This window comes from Leptosomus discolor, chromosome Z (assembly GCF_034619465.1).
Source record: "Leptosomus discolor isolate bLepDis1 chromosome Z, bLepDis1.hap2, whole genome shotgun sequence".
Classification (NCBI taxonomy): domain Eukaryota; kingdom Metazoa; phylum Chordata; class Aves; order Leptosomiformes; family Leptosomidae; genus Leptosomus; species Leptosomus discolor.
In genome coordinates, this window is record NC_141419.1 from 82481019 (window position 1) to 82505542 (window position 24524).

General features: G+C 54.1%; 1 protein-coding gene across 1 annotated transcript; it reads right to left on the bottom strand.

Moving 5' to 3' along the window:
* Positions 1–204: 204 nt before the first annotated feature.
* LOC104341566 (receptor-type tyrosine-protein phosphatase T) lies at positions 205–24005 on the bottom strand. The gene is made up of 30 exons (XM_086479498.1): positions 23874–24005; positions 23291–23317; positions 16857–17000; positions 16043–16270; positions 15367–15609; positions 14294–14536; positions 13446–13736; positions 12956–13053; positions 12221–12413; positions 11889–12000; positions 11529–11775; positions 11189–11228; positions 10539–10644; positions 10290–10357; positions 9879–10018; positions 9651–9738; positions 8964–9034; positions 8508–8544; positions 7643–7740; positions 7337–7453; positions 5600–5757; positions 5388–5523; positions 4494–4643; positions 4213–4312; positions 3588–3667; positions 2998–3132; positions 2420–2545; positions 1693–1850; positions 1289–1424; positions 205–647 (listed from the first exon to the last, which is right to left on the bottom strand). Exons 1-30 carry the CDS (start codon positions 23974–23976, stop codon positions 573–575), a joined length of 3948 nt encoding a protein of 1315 aa, XP_086335624.1. The 5' UTR covers positions 23977–24005; the 3' UTR covers positions 205–572.
* Positions 24006–24524: the final 519 nt, after the last annotated feature.

Sequence of the window (24524 nt, forward strand, 5' to 3'; positions counted from 1 at the left end):
AGCTTCAGGACTGTGTGGGATGGGAAAGACCAGGCTAGCACTACAGGATGGTGGCTTATCCGTCCCTTGGCCCTTGTTTGCGTTGGGCTTCATGCTTCTCCTAAAGTAGGACAGGTGGCTTGTGCTCCTGAACCCTGTGGATCTTACAGCAGCTTGATGGTCCCCTGACAAAATACAGTCTGGGTGCTAGTGGAGCTACCCCATTTTCCCTGGGGCTGCCTGAAGGAACAAGGGAGCCTGGATGGGACGGCTGGTTCTCTTCATCCCTGGCACAGACGGATCAAGTCCTGGTGCTTCTGCTCTGGTCTATGTACTCAGGTTGTGATTCCAGGTAAGTTCCTGAGCAAACTCTTGTCTAAGGGCCAGGTTCCCTCTTCAAAACCTGACCACAATTTGGAGGCAGTCCAGACTGTGCTCTCCAGTCACATAGGGCCCTTGAGGTGGCTTTTCAGGGGAGTAAAGCATTTTGGGGCTGTGAACACCCTTCTTGTCACCTCTGGTTTCCACTGTTACTGATAGCGGGCTGTCAAAAGAGTCGAAGTCCTGGCCAGGGATGGGCTGTGACCATGCTTCTACTTGAAATTCCCATAGGTTTCGAATGAATTCAAGTAGCTGATGGCTAGTTCATAGCAGAGCCCATACTGCTCCTGTAGATAGAATAATGCATATGAGAACCTGGTACACCAACACCTGCAGCAGAAGGTCAGCCTTGGATGCCAACAGCTTGCTGAGCAGGCCAGGCACAGGTACAGCCCCACTCTCCTCCTCCCAGATGGAGACCACCTTCCCACTCTGAGGAATCACAGGCAACTGTTCCAGTAGCTGAGGGCTGGGCTACCCCAATGCTGGAGCCAGCTGGTCTTGGGAGGAAAGGCAGCATCCATGGCACAAAGCAGCTGCTGCTCATTCCCACCCAGAGTGCTCACCCCCATCTGGGGTGCTCACCCTATGATGGCCTTTAGCACCCAGACTGGGTGGTGAGGTGGGTTCAGCACCCACACCCAAGCACCCACCAGCTGCTGCCCCCCTGCTCAGCAGACCAGATGGATCAGAAAGGGGCAACTCAGCCCACAGGATGCTTCAGTGCCCATCTAGTTCTGCAGAACATGCCCTTGAGTCAGTGGGTGTGTCCCAGAGGCAGAAAACAGGGTTTTCAGAGGTCTCATCTGCCTGTGCTGGCCCCAGGATGATCTGAGCACAGAGCTGCTAGGGCAGCTGCTGGGACAGTCCAGGCTACGGCTCTCGCTCTGGTATTGTCATCCCATCTGGGTTTGAAGTCAGAACATACCACATCTTTAATCAGCTGTCTCCGACGCCTTTTCAGCATCCTCACAGCCTGGGATACATCCACCAGCCCCTCACTTTGGATCTGCTCACACAGGAAACTAGCAGCACAGAAGATCCCGCTCCGGCTGGCACCATCCCTACAAAGGAAAGCAAGGGGAGAGTCACTTGCTCTGGGATCACCTGTCAGGGCTGAGCCTCAGAGGTGTCCCTCTAGACACGCAAGCTTTCAAGGATTATCTTGTCCACAGATCCTGCACCCAGCCAGACTCAAGTCTTCCTCCCTGAATACAGCTGAATTTGTGTCCATATGTCCACCCAAGATGGAGCTGTGACCCAAGTTCACTGGCCCTGCCTGGGCTGAGCCAGCTCTGGGCTGCAGCTACTCCTCCAATAGACATTACTCACCAGCAGGTGACAAGGATATGTCCGTCTTGGCTCTGCCGATGGTGTGTCTCCACCTTCCCTAGCAGGCTGATGATGGTGGCAGGGTGTGGGGGAAGACGCTGCTGCATGGGCCAGTCCTTCAGTTGCCAGAACTGGACTTTCAGTGCAGACTTCTTGGGCTAGCAGGGAAGAAATACAGTGGGTTGGGCAGAGAAGAAACCCACTGGCTTCATGGAGGGAAGGGAGGGACCACGTGTGTCAGTCCTGGCTTAGCTATGCACACTGGATCAGCTCCACAGTGGAATGGCCCAGTCCCAGACTTTGCCCTTCTCCATTGAGTGCTCTAAGACTAGCAGATGGACAGAGCACAAGATAAGAGCTGAGCACTAAGTGCAGCTTAGACTGACACCAGTCCAATGCCCAGCTACCTGTAAGACCTGTCCCCATCCATGAACCACCACCAAGACGCACAACCTCTATCCACGGCTTCTGTCCTCCAAGTTAGAAAGGTACAAGGTGCCTTGTACCTCTTCCTCCAGCCTCACCTATTGGGACTAACCTTTGTCCCAAGGTGAAAGGCCCTGGTCTGGCCAGTGCCCTTACAGGACCCCGTCAAATCCCTCTGCCACCCCTAGCTGTGACTTTGGCCACAAAACAAAGCCTGCTGACCCTGGAGCCTGGCTGGTCCTCCCAGTTCTTGCAAAGGCTGTTCTCAAAGGACTTTGCCATCTCTGTGCAAAGACCCCACCTGCTGCCTATTTGTGACACTGAGTGTCCAGGCTGCGAAGTCAACTCCGAGCTCCTCTGAGATCAGGTGGACATGAAAACGGCCGTAGGCAGCTTCACCCTGGGTGGGCCAGAACTCCACGTATGTCTGCGGGGAGAGACACATGCGTGATCACACACAGCCCTGACCTACATGCATGGCAGAGCTCAGCACCTCGCATGAGTGTGCTCACACCAGCCCCTCGCCCATAAGCCACAGCGAACACGTGGGTCCTCTGCCTGCCATTCACTGAGGACCAACCCACAGTGCTGCAGCCAGAAAAATAACGCGCCTGCAGAGAGGACACCTGGGCAGGGGTAAGGAAAACCTGAGGGATGTTTTCTTGCTGTGAGACTGGGGACACTCCACTGCTGTAGTGTCATCGTGCTGGGACTGTCCTTAGGACGCTCCTGGGTGGAGCCCACAAGCTTGCGGTGGGCTTCTGCAGCAAGCAGGGCTCTTGTAAGAAGAGCTGTGTGAGGGCAAAGGCAGAAAGCGCACTGCTTATCCCTGTGGGGAGCTGGGAGAGGGAAGGGCTGCCCGGTGCATGGGCTGCTGACCTTGTCCAGCTGCTGAAGCTGGTTCAGCACAACCACTGACGTGCAGGTGTAATCCCAGACCAGAGCCCAGAAATCCACCAGCGTGGTAGGGAAAGGCAGCTGGGTGATGATGAGTCTGTCCTCCTCAGTGTATGTCTGCAAAACACACCGGGGTTTTGGGGAAGAAAAGGTCACACAATCCACACCCTGAGAGTCCTTCCAACAGCGGGCATGGCTCCCTGCCCCCCTGCAGCAAGGGCTCTGCAGGCCCATGGTAGAACCTGATAAGATGCAGGGCAACCCAGCCCAGCTCAGAGCAGGCTTGCACCCCACAGCCCCTTCAGCTCATCACACCCAGGCTCTGCTCCCAGTAGGGAAAAGCCAGCAGCTGTGTGGCAGCCTGCTGAGCTGCCTGTGCAGGCAGGGTTTAGGCTGATCATGGGTGTCACCTCCTGGCAGCAGGGTCCCAGCCTCTGGGAAGAAGCCCCAGGACTGGGACACCTAAAAACAGGGTGGCATGGTCTACCCCTGCCTGCAGCATTGGTGCCCAGGGGGGTTTTCTGCTGCTCTCAGTAGGTCCCACTACCCCCACACTGTGGCTGGAGCCTTACATTGGCAAACACAGCATTGATGTAACCTGGTGAGCCATCTGCATTCAGCGAGGACATCAGGATGGGCCGGCAGGAATCCGCTGTGGTGGCAAGGGGCAGAGAGAGAAATGATGAGCCAACCTCTCCCCACACAGAGGCAGGAGGCTTTTTCTGCAAGTGGTAGGGTCAGTGTGGCTCCCTGTAGCACGGGCTGGAGATGCTTGGATGAATCAAGACACCACCAGCCCCATGGCCATGACAGCTCAGGGCTGCCTGGCATGGGATGTCCAAAACCCCATGGGTGCAGGCACAGAGGCACAGCAGGTCCACCCTCCTCATTGCTCCCTGTTGCCTCATATGGATTCCTCCACTGGAACTGGATTAGACATGTTTATGCTAGGTGTACCCCATGAACACGAGCATCCAGCAAGCCCAGAAGGAGGCAGGGATGGGGTCTTGCTCCCATGGAGGGACCAGCCTAATCTGTATCACCAGTCAGAAAATGAAGATTGGACCTTTGGCAGAACCTGCCAGTGGCATGGTGCTGGGGACGGAAGCAGCAGGGCAGCACCGTTCTCCCCCCCCCCGACTGCTCTCAGGCACTGGGTCAAAAAAGCAAATGGCTGCCCAGCCCTGCCAGCAGTACCTGGCAAGATCCCCGGCTTGCGATTCTTGGGCTGGTTGCTGGGTTTCTCTGCCTCTCTGCATGGCAGGAGCTGGAACAACTCGGAAAACTTCTGCAGGGCCTGTAGGGGTAATTCAACCAAGAAAGTCCTGCCTGTCAGCTCCTCCCCTTCTTCAGCCACCCACCCCAGAGAAAGGCTCCCCCGTCTCCATCTCACAGCTGGGGAGGGGAGCAGTAGCGGGTGAGGCACCACAGAACAGCCCCTGCAGCACGAGACCCAGTGCACCAGCTGCTGATGGTACCTTGAACTCCTTCTCAAGAACATTGTCATGCCTTGAGGTCTCAGCTTCTCGAAGGCGGCGGACGTGGCTGGAGATACTCTCCACTGGGATCGCGGTGCTGCCGCAGAGCAAGCCTTCAAGCAGCGCCTCATACAGGAAGGTGTATTGCTCCTGCATGAGGACACAGCTCAGCTGCACAGTCTGGAGCAGCTCCATGAGGAGCCCTGGGATTCCAGACCATCAGCTAACTGGCATCAACCTGTGCCAGGAATAAGCCAAGTCTATCCTTCACCTTCCTGCTGAGGCACCCTGAGGACAGACATCTCTCAGTGCAGGCAACCCTGCTCAGAGAAACAGCCAGCAATTGCAACAACCCAGACAAGACCATTCTCCTGTGGTTTAATGCTCCCCTCTCAGACCAGACCCCTGCTCTGGGGAAGGAAACCCAGAAAACCAGTGGACTAGTTAGTCCTCCTACAAGCACCTGGATGGTCCTGCCCAACCCATTTTCCTCCAAAGGGTCCTGACACTGAGCAGACTGTGATGTTGTAGTCCCTAGGTCAGGACACTACTGCTCAGAAAGTGCCACAACGGCAGACATCCCGAAAGCCTGAAGGACATGTGGACTCTCGTTCATGCTCCTTGCCTACAAGATGACTGTCCTACATGAGGATGACTGGTGCATATGAATGTTGTTGGCACCTCAGAGGGTCTCAGGGGAACATGGATACCGACTAGGTTTGGACACCACATTGAAAATAAGATCCTGCAATCTTCATCACCTGGCAGCTTCACTCCCTGTGGCTAGACCATGAACGGCATGGCCAGCGTGGCTTTGCAAGGCATGTCCCTGGTAGGGGTGGGAAGCAGATCTCCAGCCTGACCAGTGTGCAGGGAGCCAGTAACCATCCTCACCTTGGTCTGCACCATGCTAACCCGCTGCTCCCGCAGCCTCTGCACGCAGTGAAACACATCCACCTTCCCCTCGGCCTTCGCCATCTTCAAGAGGAAGTCCAGGGCGATGAAGGTACCTGTGCGCCCGATCCCTGCACTGTGGACAGGGAATTAAGGGTCAGTGCTGCCCTGGCCAGAATTGCCCCGGCACCCAAGTGCTCCCAGCCCAGTACCTGCAGTGTACCAGCACCGGTCCAGCAGGTGCTTCCAACCCCCTCTTGTTCACCACCTCCACTAAGCACAGGAGCTGGGCAGGGTTTCTGGGGACTCCATGGTCTGGCCACAGCAGGTAGTGGAACTGCTCCACCACTCTTGGGAGAGCACAGCCTGCCTGCAAAGAGGGAGACATGGCTGGGAGCAGGAACCAGCCTGGAAACTTGCATGAAGTAATTGCATACCAACAAGTAGGGAGCAGTGGAGAAAACCACTTCAGGGGGGCACCGGCACACAGTGCTCCCCCCAGCACAATGACTGCTCCACTATAGCTCATTAGACAGCAAAGGGAAAATTCACCCAGCACACAGCCAAACAATTCACTTTATTCTCTGCTTCCCAAGGTTGTGGACAGCGAACTCAGCGTAGTAAATGCAGTTTGTGTCCCAAAGTAAAAAAACAATTAAAATCACAATTTAAAGTGTTTCCATAGTCATCAAAAAGCCTTGACTTACCCGAATGAAGTATTTACTAAGGCTGGTACCGCACTGATGTGAACGTAGTCACTTTTGTTACCAGCCCATCATGTGTTTTCCCTAAACATCACATTCACTTAGCTATAACTAATGTACTGCTATGTCCCACCATCAGATGCTTTTGAAGCTTTACCTTTCAGCTAGACTTTCCTCTGGGCAGGACAAGAAAAGACATGAGTATGCATAACTGCCATTTCTTTGTATTGTACCCGTGTTTCCCTCCTTGTAGCTCCTCCAGTTTCTGCTTATTATCTGAGGTATAACTTCAGCAGAAGTTCCCGTCTTGAGAAATGCCATTACGTAAGTTATCTTAAACCGCAAAATATTGCGGGAAAATAACGGAAGATTGGTGAGGGGGATTGTAAACACGCTCAAGTATCTTGCAGCTGGGGTGTCGAAAAACACATATATCATTCTAATTGTTGTCTATCCTTGCATGTTGGACAAGTAGAACATCTGTGTTCAGATAACATAGGTCTGTGATAGACTCAGAGGCAACTTATTGAACATGCTTGAGATTCCTGTCCTGCTGTGGGAAAGATCAAAGCACAGTGGAAAATTATTCCTGCAAAAATCCATGACATGCAGGTGAAAGCTGCACGTTTGAAAGCTTTTCACTCTCTAGCAAGGACCAAGGTCCTTGGTGCCTGTGTTTCCACTTGCGTGCCTCTGCTGGGGTGCTGCTTCAGAGATCCTCTGGTTTGCGAGATAACGAGAATAAATTTGCTCTTTGCATTTCATTCGTGGTTTTGTGGTTGATCCTGTGTCCTGCCTGTGTCAGCTCACACAACTATCTGTTAAGGTTTAGGAGCTGTAAGTGACCACGGAGCTTCAATGTGGACCCTCTGCAGATTGGTCCAGGTGATAGGCAGGCACCTGTCTCAGCATCCTGGATATACAGAGATGCAATTTTATACCCTTTAACTGCTTTTATACCCTTTGTGATCGCCTCATCCAAGCCCTCAAGGATGCACAATCTGCCCATGTGCATCACCAGTCCAGACTCAGCTGGGGTGACCACTGCAGCTAAGCAATTGCCTTTTCCTGGCACAGAAACCTGGGGCCAATGCTCTGGCATGGCATCCAGTGACAGCAACACTGACCTGCTAGTGCTGGAGATCAGCCAGGGCTCCCCACAGCATCTCTTGGCCAATGACTCCCACCAGCTGCTGAAACCCAAAAGTGTCTTGCATCCCCATCTCAGCTACATGCCAGGCTTACCTTCTTCAGGCAGAAGATGCGTGTCACAAGGCCCGTGGTGGTCCTGGTGTGGTTGAGTGTCACAGTGAAGTTCCCGTAGACCTGTTCCTGCTCTGGCCAATACTGCTCACACTTGGTCTATCAACAGCAACAAGACCACTAAGCACTAGCAAACTCATGAGGGGAGCATTGCAAGCCAGCAGTGGTGTGGATCTGCTCTCTGCCCTCATTGACAGCTGCACTGGGAGCAAACCAAAGCAAAGCAGGGAAGGAAACCTGGGCTCTGGGGAGGCCGAAGCTGAGCACAGGCTGAGATGGTTTCTCTACCTTGTTCTGCTCCACTAAGCCCGTCAGCATCACAATGACCGAGGTCTTCTCCTGCCAGACCATCTGCCAGAAATCCATCATGGTCTCAGACAAGGGGCCTTGGGGAGGAAGAGGAGACCCCTGTGCTGGTGTTGAAACCATGGGGGTGTATCTGTTCACAGGCACAACTCAGACGTTCCCAGGCTATGGGCAGCCCTGGACTTCCCTCTGCCTGAGGACTAACATTGGACAGCCCAGGCACAGCAGCACCTGGCGGGGGGTGCTGGGCACCTTGAATTCATCACCCATGTTAGAAATTGGGACAAGGAAGAGAGGGAGCAGGTGAGCCCAGGATACATCAGGGATACACTGCTGCTTCAGGAGCTTCCCCATCCAGACCCTCAAGATGACCATGAGCTGCTCCCACATTTAGGGTCCTGTTTCCTGAAGAGCATTTCTGCAGCTTTGGAAGGAGCCTGAGACTTCCTCACCACATGCTGCACGGAGCAGACTAACCCGTCCTGACTTTGCACTGTTGGAAGGAGCCTGTCTCCGAGTGCACTGAGTGCAGACCTGTCAAGCATTTGCGGGTTTGTCCCTGTTACACCAGCTGCCAAAGGCAACAAGCCAGGTTTCTGGGTGTAAGAACCACGCTCTCAGCCTGGGGAGTGCAGGGACCAGCTCCAGCTGGCCACTGCCAAACTGCCACTGAGGCCTTCCATGCCCTGCAGCAGACATAACCACTGTCCGAGACAGAGGCCCAGGAGATACAGGGCCTTGGACTGAGCCATTAACAGTTCCTAGGCTGCTGTCCCAGTTCCCCACTCCCCAAAGTGCTCAGGGCAGCAACTGGCATCTCCTGAGCATGAGGGCTGGGAGCACTCACCTTGAGCTGCAATGAAGAAGCGTGGACTCCGGTAGCTCTGTGGGGGAGAGGTTCAAACAGCTCCAATCATATGTGTTAAATATTTAATAGGGAATGAAATAAAGGACCCATCCCCACAGGCACCAAAGCCCGGAGCTCTGGTCCCACAGCACCATGGGTGTGTGCAAAGCACCAACAGTGAGTACCCAGGGGCTGCATCTCGGCTCCCGTCCCCTCACACAGGTCTCTTTTTGTTAGAGATGAGAACTGCACACAAACCCAGAGCACTCTGGGCAGCTCAGAGAGGAATCAAGGAAAGTGACATTCCAAGATCTGCCAGCACTTGAGGGCAACAAATGCCAGACCTTGGGGCCACCCATGTGAGTAGGACTGTCCTTACCCAGTTCAGCCAGGCACCTCTCCTGCCCTGCCCAGGCACCTCTACCCTTCCCAGAGCAGTAATTCCTTGCTACTTACATCCACGTAGCTGGCATTGATGTAGCCATTCCCCGTGTCAGAGGGCTGCAGCACCACACGGCAGTGATCATCTGAAAGAGAAGGGAGGTGAGAGTTGGTGGACTGTGTCTTTGGGGCAGCAATGGACTGTTTAAGGAGGGATGAATTTAGGAAAGTCCATGACTGTCCACTCCTTCCTCAGCAGCATTCCAGGCCTCAGGACGTGTTCAGAGGCAAACAACAGCTAATGAAACTAAAGGTGACATGGCATAGCAGGAAATGTAACATGTTTTTTGGGAAGACTGTTAGTGCAATGGCCAAATGTCCACACCATGCGGGGTCCAGAGGAACTGTAAGTTTTGATAGCGATAGGGTCACTCCCTCCACCTTCCTACTAATGGCCACCTCTGGATGGGACATGGCAGTGTCCAGCAACGACTAACAGCTGGAATAGGAATACAGTAATGAATGATAAAACTTGCAGGGAGATTTGAGGAGCAGAAGAATGAGAATTCTCCAATTGGATACAAAACAGTGGGGCCAGCATGACAATTTTGGAAAATCCCTCTGGGTTTCAGTGGCCACAGAGGATGAGATGAGGAGCTCAGCATTGTTGAAGAGCTGGAAGGGCACCTACACCAGCCCAGCACCCTGTACTGCCCAACCACCTCCAAGTGCCTGTGCCAGCCCCTGGAGAACTCTGCTTACATGGGATGATGCTCTTGTATCGGTTCTTGCCCTGGTTACACAGCTCCTTCCCGGCATCACAGGGGTACAACAGAGCAGAGGACAGTTGCTGCACAGGAAAAAGACAAGCCCATTCTGTATTGGCACATGTTCTGGGGCTGGCCAAGGCCAACTGCACTGCACACCCAAGGAAGGGGTGAGGGCTGGGTGGACAGAGTAGCCAGGTGGGAAAGCAAAGCCAAACCAGACCTGATACTCTCTCAAACGCCCAGCACCATGACTGTTGACCGATTCATCCTCTGTCTGCTCTGCCTCTATTTCTGCCCTCTTAAACCTCTTCAGAGTCTCCAGCAGTTCCTCCACTGGGATCTGTGTGTTCAACTTGCAGCCTACAAACACCACAAGGCCAGGAGTTTAGCGTGCCCTGGAGCTCTGCTGTTGGGACTGAGCTGGCATTGCAGTGGTCAGGACCCCACCAAACCCAAGATTGTCCCTCTCCACACAGGTCCCTTTCTCCTGGGAGATGTCCCTTTCCCCATGCCAGCCAGCTCTCATCCTCTTGTTCCTGTAAGGACCTCACAGAGCCTGTAAGCACTCTGCCTATGCTTTAACAGACAGCCTGTCCAGACAAGGCATGCAGGGCCTCTGCTTATACTGCACCTCGCTGACATCTTTGCAGAGGGATAGCACTGCTGTTCTCCGAGGTTTTTGAACTGTGGTACTTTCGCCTGTAAAACAGCAAGTCATACCCATAAACCAACAGAAGAGAGAGACAGAGGAGAGGCTGTTGCCCATGTAACACACCTGCCTCCCACCTTGCTTTATCTCAGGGTCCACTTGGATACTCCCTGGCAGTGCAAGGTGTTGGAATGCCTCACAGAGAGCAGGAGAGGTGAGGAACATACTCACCTGAAGAGCACGAAGAGCAGTAAAATCCCCAGTGCCAGGAGCGCAATGACCAGCACTACTGCCAGAACCACAGGTGTTCTGCCCAACAGGAGCTCTGACTCCTGCCCTGCAAACACCACAGCCCAGACTTAGGCTCCTGCACAGCCTGAACCAGGTGTCAGGAGATCCCATAGGGGCATAGAGTGAAGAGCATCTTCCCTCATCTCCCACCACAGGCTTTGCATTGGAGAACAGTTAAGCTGGTGCAGAAAGAGTAGGTGCTTGCTTGGTGTGGTATGCTCAATCAAGGGACCTGTCTCTCTGCCTACACCAGGCACAGCCAGAGCCTCATGAGGTGTTTGCATTTCTGGGGTTGCACATGCACCAGGGGAGCACTAGGACTAAGATGCAACATGCAATGATGGCAGGGATGATGCAGAGTGTCCAGCTGCCATTGCTGCCACACCTGTCCAAGTGGCCCGAGGTTGTCCAAAGCTCATCTACCATAGATAGCCTCAAGACCCAGAGAACTTCCACGAATATGGAAGCAGGACAATGAGACCCCACCGCTTCTGTGCTCAGCCAGTTCCTCTCCACGGGAAGTGGCGAGGCTGGGAAAAGGGAACATGCAGGAGAAAGGCTCGGGCTCATGGAGCAACGAGCCCACTTACCGACAGAGAAGCTGTAGCAGACACAGGTGAACCTCTCTGCCTGTTGAGGGAGATGGGAGGGAGAGCTCAGATCACTCGTGCCCCACTGCCCACCCTGGAGGCAAAGGCCTCCTGCCCGTGGCCACCAAACACGCCAGCTGTGGTCGAGGACCCCGTGGGCCTTGCCCTGGCAAGGCACCTGGGCTCTCAGTGCAAGGGCCAGCAGCGGAGCCCATGCAGCACTGCCACTCGCCATCAGCAGCACTGCCACTCGCCATCAGCAGCTGCCCCAGATGCTGCCAAGGGGTCTGGCCCCAGCTGCCATCATCCCCGGAGAGAAGTAGTCCCCTGCGATGGGTACCTGCCAAGAGCGGTGGACAAGGCGGAGAAGGGCCACGTAGTTCCAGCCTGGCTGGAGGACAGCGTTGTGGTAACCCTGCCCGTGGGTCCCATCGCCCAACACAAAGTCCATGGGGGCAGTGAGGTTGAGCACGGCAGCCACGTAGGTGTCGGGCTGCTGGCTTGCATTGAAGGGCTGCGGCTCGCCCAAGCAGGTGCCTTCCACCACCGTGCCGTTGTGCATCGCGGCCACGATGAGCTGGTACTCGCTGCAAGGCAAGGTGGTGAGAGAGCCGGGGGAGACGGGGCTGGGGAGAGCGGGATGGAGGCGGCTGTGGGCAAGTGCTGCCGGTGGGGAAACCCATACCGGGGCTGCACTCACCTTGCCACCTTGGGGGAATGGACAATGGGGTGGAGGGGAAGCACGGCTGTCCCTTGGGATGGGGAGACATCACGGACGCTGCGGCAGCTGATGTCGAGAGGGTGCGGGGTGTCTGGAGGGGAAGACCCAAGGGATGAGCATCATCAGGCAGCACAGCAGGGCTGTGTGGGCAGCAGAGGCAGCCATGGGCAGTGCAGGCTGCAGGGCGCAGCTCCTCTCTGCCCAGGCTCCTCAACGCTGGCCAGGAGGCCACAGGCTGGGGACAGAGAGCTGCCTCAGCCACGGTGCATGCTGTGGCCGCCCTGGAGGGACCAGGACACAGCAAGCCTTACCTGAGCTGTTAGTCTGAAACTCCCACAGCAACGCAGCCCCAGCGCCGGTGGCCGTGAGTCCCTGCACCGTCACCACGTAGCTGCTGCCGGGGCTGTGCTCAGGCAGCGGGTGCTCAGTGACGGAGCTGCTCAGCCGCAGCCGCTCCATCTCCAGGAGGCTGCTGTCCTGCGCAGGCCTGGCTGTGATGTTCAGCTGGGGACAGGGGACAGAGCTGGAGGGCAGCGGCTCCAGCCTCCCCTCTGGGAACGTGCCCACAGCATGCCAAGACAGAGCAGAGCACCCACCCCTGCAAGCATCCCCTTCTCTGCACGTGCCGCAGACGTGGAAGGCTCCTGGAGAGGAACCAGCAGAAGCCTTGGCCGCATGCGTGGACCAAAGCAGAGAAGAGGAGGAGAGGAGGAATTTGGAGGCAGCACTCGAGACATCAGAGCAGCTGCCTCTGTGAGCAAAGGACTGAGTCCCTATGAAGAGCTGAGGGCAAGAGGGAGGCTGTTGGTTTGAAGGGGTATATATATGTGTAATGAGCCTGAGGCCAGGTCACTGGTATGGTGTTGCAACACCACAGGCACTGTGGTGACATCCCCCACAAGAGGGGCCCTGAACTGCTCTCTCCTACCAAAGGTCATCACATCTTTCCCTTCCCCACTCTCCCCAGGCTGCCTGCACAGACCTCCAGGCAGGAAGGTGCCTGCCAAGGTGAGGGGGACCGTGGGGAGTCTGTGGTCCCCTGGTACCTGGTATCCAATGATCTCCCCTTTGCAGGAGGGCAGTGCCTTCCACTTGAGGGATCTCGTGCTGGGATCCAGCCACAGCTTCTCCGGTTTGTCCGGCACTGGAAGCACAGGAGGATGGGGTCACACATGGGGCTGGTGAGGAGGGGCTGAGCCCGGAGCAGGGTGCAGGCAGCTCCTGGCCTTTGGGACAGGCTGCAAAGGGACCCCCCAAGCAGGGTTTGTCCCTAACAAGGGCTGCATGTGCCACAGTAGCAGGAGCAGCAGCCGTGTTTTGAGGAGGGGGAGTGTGAGGAGGGGACGTGCCCTTCCCCAGTGTCCTGCACAGCCCCCTCCCCGGAGTCCCACAGGCTCCAAGCAGCCCCTATCCCAGGACCATCACCACAGGGAGTGGATGATCAGGCTGAACTGCCAGGTGAAGGGGACATCTGTTCATCTCTGCTACCTGTGACACAGCTCAGGACACCCTTCTCCCATTCTCATGTGCACACACCTGTTTCCTCTGTCCTGACCAACCATGTGAAAATGATCGTGCTGGGGGGCAGTGAGATGGTGACACTGTAGACAGTGAAGGGCTGCAGAGGGTGGCAGGTGAATGTTCCCTCCTGGCCATGTAGCATCTCCTCTCTCATCACCTCCTCAGCCTCACAGGGAGTGGAGGAAGGCTCTGCCAGACGGCATCTGGCCCGCATGCGCTGGCAAGTGTCAGGGAGCCTGCAGGTCCAGTTCAGTTTGATGCTGGTGCTGGAAATCTCCAAGGTCCCGGGGACAACCTGGAGGACACCTGTGAAGTGGATATTGCAAGAGGGTCCCTTCCTTCCCTTCCCCTTCCAGCCTGGCAAGTGTGCTGCGGTCAGACAGTCCTGCTCCCCACCCAGCCAGGTGGGAGGGAAAGAGAGACGTGGAAACAGGTCACTTCAGCTCTTTGGTAGGGGAGCAGGAGGAGTTTGGGGTCAGAATCTGGACGTGACCTTTTGGGAGAATTCCCTCAGTGAGACAACTGCCCCCATTCCTTCAAACATCAAGACATGGTGTGGGCAACAGAGGGAAGTGCAGGAGAGTGTGTCCCCCGCTGGGCTACACCACAGCTCACAGGGAACAATAAAGGGCTTCTTCTGCCCTCACACCCTCTGAGGTGCGTGGTTGCAGTCATCCTTTTGTGCCATGGGCGAACACAACGGAACAGAATTCATCCTGGCCTTTCAGGAGCTGCTTGCACAGTCAACAAACCTTGCACTGACCAAGGGAAAACCATGACCTTCCCATATTGACTTTCACCCAGATGCATTCCCAGCATCTTGCCCTTGGAAAGGACCATCCTGCTTCTGATGCCTCTCTTACCAATGCACTCCACGTTGGACCGAATGTGGATCCAGTCACCTCTGCTGTCCTTTCTGAACCATGAACCTCTGTAGCCAGGTTTCCCATGACTGATGGGCTGGACTTTGCTCAAACATTTGACATGGGTGAAGGGTGGCTGGAAACCCTCAGGGCAGCTCAGCATCACTTCCTCATTCTTCCTGTAATTATCCTGGTCTGGTGCCAGCTGGAGTTTTGGGTCCCACCGGGGCCTTTGGCATGTTTCTGGCAGAGGTGAAAATGGGTGTTAGTTGGGCTGGGAGGTGATGAGGTAGGGTATGGATGCGTGGTAGGAGAGAAATCCACAGCAATCCATCCAGACACTGAAGGAAGGTGACACGTCTATCTGCCAGGACGTTGCCCATAGGCAAGGCTTGTTGGGAGGGGACTCTCCTTGTGCACCTGAAGCGTGAATGATCACCCACTTCCGTCCATGGACACTCTTAGCTATCTCCCACAGCCTCAAGCAGTGATGTCGCACATTGCCTCTCCCTGCCCAACTCCCCTGAGTACTGGGCTGTCTGCACACAGCCATCCTCACACTCAACACAGCTCTGGACCCTCCCTAGGGCAGTGCTGCATCCCCCAGGTGCATTCCCCACAGTCTCCAGCCCTGATGCCAAGGGCTAGCCCAGGCCCAGGCACTCACGGCTCCCTTCAGTCCCTTCCACTCCAGCTCCTGGGGCTGCAGGACATGTCCTCGGGGTCTCCCACTTGCATGGGCAGGCAGGGGGACAAGCAGACCTGTGCATTCCAGGGTGGCACCTGGAGGTGCAGCAAGGTGCACATTGGTGCTGCTCAGGTCCTGGCACCCATCTGCGGGGCCCCATGGTTGGCTTGCTCAGGAAACACTGCAGGAGCTGCCAGCTTTCCCAGCTGGCACTATTTTGTCTTTTATCTCCTGGCAGGACTATCCTCTTCAACAGTTTGCACAAGCAACACAGCATGAAGGAGGGACTGTGGCATGCCTGCAGCTCAGCTGGGCAACATCATGACTGGCTATCGAGGGTGAAAGCAGAGAGGGAACATGGGAGAGCTGCTGCTGTCTTACTTACCAATACACACTACAGACCCCTCAATGCGCATCCAGGCACCTGTGCTGTTCCTGCCCCACCAGGCATGTACATAGTCCGGTTTTCCATCACTCATGCGCAGAAATTCCTTTGCACATTTCACCTGGGGGAAGGATGGCTTGAGACCTCCATGGCAGGTCAGTGTCAGTCCTTCTTTCAGTTGGTAATTTTTTCTCTTTGATGGAGACCGAAGTCTTTCATCCCACTGGAGTTCCGGACATTTTTCTGTCAGAGAGAAAGTGTGAGAGTCCTTCCTGGGGACAGGGGATGCTCAGGCAGTAGGGGGACTGAGGCTTTGACACGACTGTCCATGGAGTCAGTATTCAACACCATGAGGAAACTCAAGGGCCCCCAAGTGCAGGAAAGGAGCATGTGCCTGGGTAAGGTGGAAGAGAGGTGAACTGAGGGGCAAGATCTGGCCTCCTCCAACTTCCCCATGGCCTGCAACTCAGGAATAGGCTGGGAGGAGGTGCAGAGGCAGTGAGAAAACCTGTACCACACTGAAGACTTCTGTTCCTCACCATCTTGGAGACTGCTCCCAAGTGGGACCCATCTCTGAGCTGTGGCCGAGGCATCTCACAGATGTGGCCAGATGTCCAGCATCCCTCTGTGGGGAGAGGTGTGTGTAGCAGGGGAGATCTACTGCTCCCCCACTTACCTATGGTGCAGCTCAGGTTCTGTTCCACTGCAAGCCATTTTCCAAGAGTGTCCTTCACCTCCCAAGCATCCTTCCAACCTGGAGATGTCCCTTTTGCACATCTGATCACAGCAAGGGGAGGAGTGTCCTCCATAAAGCAGCTCAGTGTCACCTCTTCATTGAGCCTGTAAAACTTCTGCTTTGGGGTAAAGAGTAGCCCTGAGTCCCACTGGGGCTGCTGACATCTCTCTGCACAGAAAAGAAGGAATGGGTTAAGCAGGATGGGAAGGGGCCTGCTGTGGGGTCTATTGCCCTGATTTTGACACTGTCGAGCCCCTTTGGTTACCACATTCAACTCCAAATCCCTCTCTTGCAGCCTAGAGCAGAGTTAAAGGTGACAGCAGGGCACCCCAAGAGCAGTTCCATCCATCCCTACAGATGTGTAGGCATCCTCACTCAGGCTCCATTTGGGTAAAGGCTGATCAGGGACTGGGATCCTCCCTAGCCTTCACACAGACGTCCTTCCGCTCCCATAACCTCATTCATATACCCAGGCACTGTTTGAAGACATGGGGCTTACAGTAGCCCCCAGTGCTGGGATCCTTGTTCCTGCCTTTGAACCCCTCCCTGGGAGCAGAGACCCCAGCAACTGCTCACAACAAGGTGCTGAGACAAAAGATGCTCTGGCACTGCCAGGACAGGTGGAGAAAGCCAAGGCATCCAGGTCTCCCATTCCTCGACTGTCACCCAGGTGGGGCTCAAGCACGACCATGTCATGGAGGGTCTGCCACCAGCTCAGGACCCCAGGGTCAGGGTGATGCGGGGTTGTGCTTACCCTTGCAGGTGGCAGTCCTGTTCCACAAGGTCTGGGTCCCGCTGGAAATGCACCTGATCTGGGGGACTGATGGCACATGCTCCCCAGCACAGCTCAGCTGCCCCAAACTGTTCAAGGTACAGCTGCTCTGCTGGCACCACTCAACTGCATTCCCATCTTCCTGATGGGTACTACCTGCTCATACCCATGTGCACAAGTATTTGCAGCAAAAAGCCCACTCAAGTTGCCAATTCACTTCTGCTTTCTGGGTTACACTTATTTTCTTGTCTCTGTCCATTCCCCAAAATACCTGTTGGCTCCTAGGACTGAGTACCTCCTGTCCTATATCCCTCCTATCCTCACCCAGGATGGGCAACACCCCCATATCTGGGTTGGCAGAAAGTGCTTGGCAGGGACTGCAGCTGCATGTTTAGTTGACTTTTGCAACATGTAGATTGGGCAATTTACAGAAGTAAATCTTTATATTTGCTTTCCATTAGTTTCTAGACAGGAGCACTGCTGTCTCTCTGCAGAGCACTAATTTGAATCTCTGCCTGCTGCCCAGACAGCAATTTTCATATAATAAGAAACATACCTCTCTATGAGCGCTCTTCATCCAAAAAATTGAGCTGTAAATACCCAAATGTACAAAGTTACTGCAGTGCAACTAGGAGGCACTGTGAATTTGCACTGATTCCCAGCACACCCAAATGTCATTAGGACTCATGGTGAAACCATGATTGCTCTGTACTCCTCATGCGGCAGGCCAACAGACCAAAACAGCTGCATTACCTCAGCCAGAATAAAGCCCTTGCCAAATTAATGGAATAAAATACCACCAGACTGGCAATTATTTCAGGCAGGTGAGAGCTACTCGTGAGGGCATTTCCAGTGTTCCATTTTGCATTTTGGGGCCCAAAACCACTCCTGTACAAAGTTTGTTCATCAATGGGGATCCTTCCAGCGCAGAGTCACAGCAGAAACCTGAACAATTGGTGCTTGAAAAGAGGCTTGCAGGGCCTGACCTCAAGCAAAAAGCAGTTTGAGGGAATGAAACCACTCCAGTGGAGACAGCCCTAGGAGCTGTGGGGGGTGAGAGTGCTCAAGGGCACAGCTGGCCTCTCCCAGACTGCCCCAGCCTTGACTTTCAGTGCAAAGGGGGCTCATTTCTTTTCCTTTTGTGAGTGCTTTCATAGCTCCTAGTAGCTGTTACAGTCCCAGCAGTGACACAAAACCCACCAGCAGCACAGGACGTGGCAACCTGCTGGGCAGGAAATGAGGAGGAAAAGAGAAATTCTCCTTCTTGTGCAACCTGCTGACACAGGCACAGATTTCAAGAGATATCTGGGACAGTATCTTCCTATGAACACCGATGCTCTGCTGGCAAGGGTCGTTGCAGCTGTATGCCAGAAGTCTGCCTTGCTCCCAGCCCTCCTTGACCCTCGGACTAAAACTTTTAGTGTCCTCCATGTAGCAAAGTATTTGCTGCTGATGTAACTGTGAATTAACCTCTCTAGGGTTTTTTGGCCTTGTATGGTTCTTCCTTACAGAAGCATGGGGTAATGCCATGTTTAAAAAGGTCACATCTCATGGTTGCTGCTTTAGAGGTGTACTACAGCACAGAGTTACTGTAGTACAAAGGAAAAATAGTCTTCGTTTAAAGTTTATGATTTTTTTTTTACTAAAAGTGAAGCTTCTGCATGCTGAAATTAGGCGTAGTCAGCATTATACTAATTATTGTTGACAGGCACTTAGGATTGATTCAGCCTTTCCCTTAGTTATGGGTGGGTCACTACAGTACAACTAAACAGGTGATGTGTAAAGCTCCCAAACAGGAAGTGGGTACAAAGGGATACCTTGGACTGAGCTGGCACAACAGCCACACGTTCCTTACTAGGCTGGCCACTTTCATCAGGACTCCAACGAATCACTGCTCTTAAACCTGGGCATTCATCAGACCTAATACTTTGCCAGAGACGTCAGCATCTTTCCCCTTTTCTTTTCCTTTGTGTGAAAAGGGTCTGGCAGAGGAGCACTTTTGCTCCAGGGCTTCCTCAGTCCTCCTGTCCATGTCTGCAAGAAGGCGGTCAGTAGGATGCTGCTGTGACCTGATGTGGTTTCCAGTAAGGCGTCAGGCAAGAGCAGCAAAGACTGTGTGTGTGCCAGTGGTGTATCAGTGGCCACATCTGCCTTTTGAGCACAAGGGCTACACTGGTGAGCAGTCCTGTGGGTAAACCCTCTTGCAGGCAAACCCTCGTGCTCCCAGCTGTGCATGCAGAGCTCCTTGCAAACACCAGCGGGATGCGTGTCCTCTGCAACTCACCCTTTCCTTTCTGAAACCTCTGAGCTGTGGAGGTGGTCATTTGACCCCCTTTTTTCTTCCCTGCAGGCTCCCCTGCGCACTTTGGCCTGCCAGGTGCTGACACGTGGGGCAGGCTGGAGCCGATACAGTACCCAGACCCGGGCTGGGCATGGATGATGCTGAGCAGAGCCTGACAACTGGGTGGGAGAAATCAGAAAAGGCAGGCAGAGCCCACAGTTCATCCTCAGAGGAGCCAGAGCCTGGAGAACATTGCTGTAGGGGAGTGCACCTACCTCAGAAATTAGCCTAGGAATTAATGGTGTCTGACAGAGTGATGGGTATGACAAAACAAGCTTGCTTCCCTTGCAAAGGGGTAGGGTACAGCCTGGGAGACTGCCAAAGCCTATCTACCTCCTGTATGCAGAGCATCCTGCTAGCAGCACCTGTGCTGTCACGGGCCCTCCAGGGCTTGCCTCCTACTTTCACCCCTGCTGCTGCAGAGGAGCTGGAGACGTGCAGGGTGGCACAGCACCAACACCATCTGCATTCAGGCATCTGCAGCTGCTCAGAGCCCTTGCTGGTGGCATTTCTGATGGCTGTTCAAAGGTAGAGCTTAGAAGTCTCCACTTCCCCACAGAAGGGGGAAGAGAGGAAACTTTCCGTCCGCGTCTGTTTTTGTCTCGAGATCATCACTGAATTCAACCTCCCTTCTCCAATAAGCCCAAACATAGCAGGCATGTGATTACTACTTGAAATTCACTGGGAGAAACTAATGTATGACTGCTGGGTGTGGACGAGATGCACAGCATGGGGGACACACCTCAGCCCTTGCCCTCTTTCTTGCACTCCTTCCTCAGTCACTCCGTAACTTTTGCCATGTGAAAAGAGCTCCTTGGCACAAAGGAGGGTGTCTGTTTGTGTGCTATGGTGGCACACAAGTTGTGTGGCACACATGATTTGGAGGGTATCGGACCTCCACCAGGCTGGAGCTCACCACTCATGCAAAGGAAACGGATGCACATGCCTGTGAGCAGGGGGAACAGGGCACTGACGGAGAAGGGAGGGTGCTCAGAGAGAAAGGGGAAAGAAATGCACAGCTTCTAGCCTTGTAGGGGCTAACAGCATTCATGAGAGTAAAGAAACAGTCATCAGACACTGTTTTTCACCCTGCACCGTGGTATGCAGAGAGCCACCCACAGGCCTTCCGCCCCCAACTGTAGGAAAGAGGCTGAGACAAGTGAAATTTCAGCATGGAAAATACGGTGTAGTTGTGACCAAACAGGCACCTCATTTAATGTACAATGTGTGCTCACTGCAAAACAGAGAATGCTAAATGCCTAACAAAAGGTTAGTCTATTATTTGCCTCATACAGCCAGAGACTGTTACATTTTTTTTCAGTTGATGCTACTGAATGAATACCCTCCTTGTTGATATTGTTCAATACCCATGAATATAGAAAGAATTTTACAGAAATATCTGGACTGCCTGTCCGTGCTGCAAAGGAGTTATGAGTCTGGGAGGCAAAACAAAGCCCCAGCATGCCCCAGGGCAGATGTTGGGGAGGATCAGGGGAAAGGAGAAATAGCTATACTGGTAATTCAGGTCAGGCTCCCAGGTTCAGCCCTGAGCAAAAGAGATATTTTCTTACAGTATGTTATCCCATACACAAAGAATAAAAGACAAGGTGAAATCTAAGGAGCAGCAGGCAAAGTTCAGCCCTTTTCCCATGGCAGCTCAGCAGCTAAGGCAGGTGACAGGAAAGCGTGCTGAGGTCTTGCTGCATTTGATGCCATGTGCTTGCTGAGAGGAGCTAAGAAAAGTAACCGCTATTTCCACCAGTGGAGAGTGGTATTGCAAGACACCAAGAAGACACGCAAGGGTCTTAAAGCATCTCTTTACTCATTGCTAGCAACCAAAGCTTCTGAGTGGGTCTTTAAGAGCAATGGTCCGTGTGAGGGTGAGGAAGGGTCTGCTCTGCTTGGGAGCGATGCCAGGGAAAGGAGGTGGTGAAGCAGGTCACTGAACAAGGCACTGCAGGAAGAGCAGGGAAATGGTGGCACTTTAACCTGTACTGCTCTGCCATGCAAAAGGACATCTGACAGAGTTATAAGAAGAGGAGGTGAAATACTTGTTTCCTGAATCTCTCTCTGGTAATGGGAAGTGGAAGTGTGGTGGAGCACACAGTTCTCAGCCCCAAGGGTGTCAAGCCCTAAGGCACTCCTTTGCAGCAACTCTTAGCATTTGTGTTCCCATAGGATTTACTCTAGGCACTGTATGGAATTTGAGTCCTGCCAACACAAAACCTTTCAGATTGAGCGTGGCTTTATTTTACCTAGTACCCTCCCACCCACCGGGCATTGCAGTTAGGGCTTCTTGTCAGCTGTTACTAAATCACTGCATCATGTCAAGTTAAGGCTGATGAGAAAGGGGCCAGCCTGGATCATAGACCCTGCCTCTGCAGGGAAAACATCCCCTAGAACCTTCTGCACCTGCCTCCCAGGCGCACTGGGATGAGTAGTTTCGGCACTGGGATGAGGCTTTTGGCATTTGTACAGGTGCGGTATCTCTGGAGGGGAGAAAAACACTGCAAGAAAGCACAGCAAGACAATAAGTTGACAATAGGACAATGAGACAATGCCACCTGCTCAGTGCATGGTGCCCTGGTGACGTGAGCAGAGCAGCAGTGCTGTGCTCACACTTGTACCACACACACCGACCACATCCTCTGCCTGCAGCTGCTCTGCTTTTTGCTCAGTCTCCCAGTGGCACTGTGTGTGCCTGCATCTCCTGCCCAGCGCTCAGATGTGCTCTCCAATTGGACTAATTTCCTCAGGTACTGCTGGGCTCTGTGGCCCACAGCTCTTCCCCAAAATTACTGCCATGCTTGTGACTTTTCAGGAACTGGTGCTGCCAGTGCTCGTGCTGGCGGGGAGACGGGGCAAGGGGAGGAATCTGGTCCAGTGATTCGGGCACACGAGAACCCTGCTGAACAGGAACAGCCCCTCACTGCCTGTCACTCTGGTTCCCCCAGCAAGGGGGGGTGGGTACTTTACGGGTGCCTAGAAGGGGACAACAATGTGCATTGGTAGCAGCTTGTCCACTGTCCCATCTGGGCTGTTGCCCCTCCCCAGTTGTACCCTACATCTGTCAGGGTCATGGAAGATGCTCAGGTACCACTGGAAAGGGGGACCCTTGTGTCATGTCCTGTCCCCATGTCCCCCATCTCTGCCCAGCAGCTTTACCCTGCCCCACTGCCACTGTCTGCTCCGCAGATGCCTATTCCAGCCTAATGAGGATGGAAGGGACCCTCCAGGCCCATCCTGGCCACCCTCCTTGCCTTGTCCCTCACGGAAAGAAGGCCCTCGATCTATCAGGTGGGGACCTCGGCACAGGTCCCAGGATGGGATGAGCCCACGTGCTGAGGATGCAGGCAGGGCTGCCCGCACTGCTGGGTGCGGCAGCCAGATGTTTTTGTCTTGGTTCCTTTTTTCACAAACACCAAGGTGCAAACTCAGCAATACCATCGCTGCTGCAGGCAGCCCCAGACTCCTCCAGGGGTGGCTGGGTGACTGCGATGAGCAGAGTGCACCGCGAGTCTGCTGGCCACCATGTCCCCACTGCGTCTCACTGCACATGGTAGGGCCAGGTCCTGGCTTTACTGTGCACCATGCATACAAGCTGGAGAGACACACAATGCCTGGGCATGGTTGCACATGCTGGCCTTGGAGGACAGCTTCAGCAGGGAATCTGGGCAAGTGGAAGCTACTCTGGGCAGGAGGGTATCCTCTGTTGCAGGTTTAGTCCTTGGTTTTGAAGTGCAAGTGTGCTGTGCTCATGCTCCCTGCAACCACAGGAACACGTTTCCCCTGGGAAGGGCTCCTATGGCCCCCCTAAGTACAGACCCTGCTGTCACTTCGCATCAGCAGCTAAAAATCCTGGTGCCATTCCTTGGCCTCTGCCATAGCCAGGATACTTAATGAGCAGGCTTCTCTAGCCTGTGTCAGCCCAGACATGTCCCCTCAGCAGATTGGGACAACATGATTAGATGTTAGTGTGGTGATTTTTATCACCTAGCTCCAACAAGATTGATTTAGAGAAATACTCCAATTCAGACAGATGCAGAGCAACCCAAAGTCAGAGCCCCTGGACCACAGTGCAAATCCCAGGCAGTGCAGCCTCCTTGGAGGTCAGATAACATGTGAGCCTGCAGACACCCACTAATTGACTCTGCTGGGATGAAAGTGTGCAGCCTGTGTAGGAAGAGCCCAGCAGAGCCCTAAGGGTGTCCTGGCCTTCCAGCAGCAAGGAAGCCTTTTAAAGAGCAATCCCAGCACATCATGACTCCTGCCCCCCAGAGTCTCCTGGACAGGCTGGGGCTCAGCTTGCAGTTCCCCAGGTCTTTGCTGGGACCCAGCATCCATCTCCACTACAGTGAGGACACGGCATCTGCACACTGCAAAGTGAGACAGCCACCTTGTGCTCCCAGGGACACTGCCCACTCTATGAAGGAACATTACAGCCCCTGCAGAAGTTTCCCAACACACCAAGGCTTGCTTCCCTCCATCCCCAAAAACAGCTGCACCCCACCACAACCCGACTAATGCCTGATGTCTTGGACCCTGGTATGGACATCAACTCCAGTCATCTCTGATACAGCTACTGCATCCTGCAAGCAGTAAAGTACAGGAGGGCAGTGAAACCTTCTCTTGCAGGGAGAGGAGGGAGCACTTCTTACCTGTTTCCTGGGGTTCTCCAGAGATGTTGAGGTCTGGCTCTTCCTGCTTCTGTCCTGCCAGCAGAGGTGTGAGGAGCAGGAGAAATGTCCATCTCAGGGCCATGTTTCCTTATGCTCCTGGGGCAGGACTGAGGTCTCAGCTCCAATAGCTGCCTCACAGCACACCCGTCTTATTGCAAGAGGTGCAAGCACAGAAAGGAAACAGCCACACAGAGAAATCACATATGCTGCAACAGGCTTCCTCATTGGAGAGGGAACCTCCACCAGTGTCAGCACCACTTTCGTTCTTCTCTTCTGTGCACCGGGGCAGCTTCACACCCCTTGCTGCTCTCTGATCTTCTGTCTGAGAACAACAGTTTTCAGGCTTCCTGGCAGGAGCAACTACTCGCCCCAACAGCTGGGTTGCCTCCTCTTCCAGCACAGATCTCAGTGGTTCCAGAAGGACTTGTGAGTTGTGTTGGTTCATGACCAGGGTTTTGCAGGAAGATGTAGCTTCCGCACTCTCACAGTAAGTCAGAGACTACATCAGGACAACCGTCACCTTGTTACTGACTGATAAAGATTGTGATAAAAAGGACTTCTGAAGTGCACTGGTAATCTTAATTACCTGGCAGTGCATGCTGTGGGCAGGAAAGCCAAGGTTTTGGCAGA

Bases quoted from the DNA above. Each gene is read 5' to 3' on its own strand.
- LOC104341566 (XM_086479498.1), bottom strand. From the start codon at position 23,976: ATGGCCCTGAGATGGACATTTCTCCTGCTCCTCACACCTCTGCTGGCA. The intron at 9,035-9,650 runs GTAAGCAGAGTT...CTTCTCTTTCAG, and splicing joins ATACAAGAGCATCATCCCAT to ATGATCACTGCCGTGTGGTG. The intron at 3,668-4,212 runs GTACTGCTGGCA...TTGCCACCACAG, and splicing joins CAAGCCGGGGATCTTGCCAG to CGGATTCCTGCCGGCCCATC.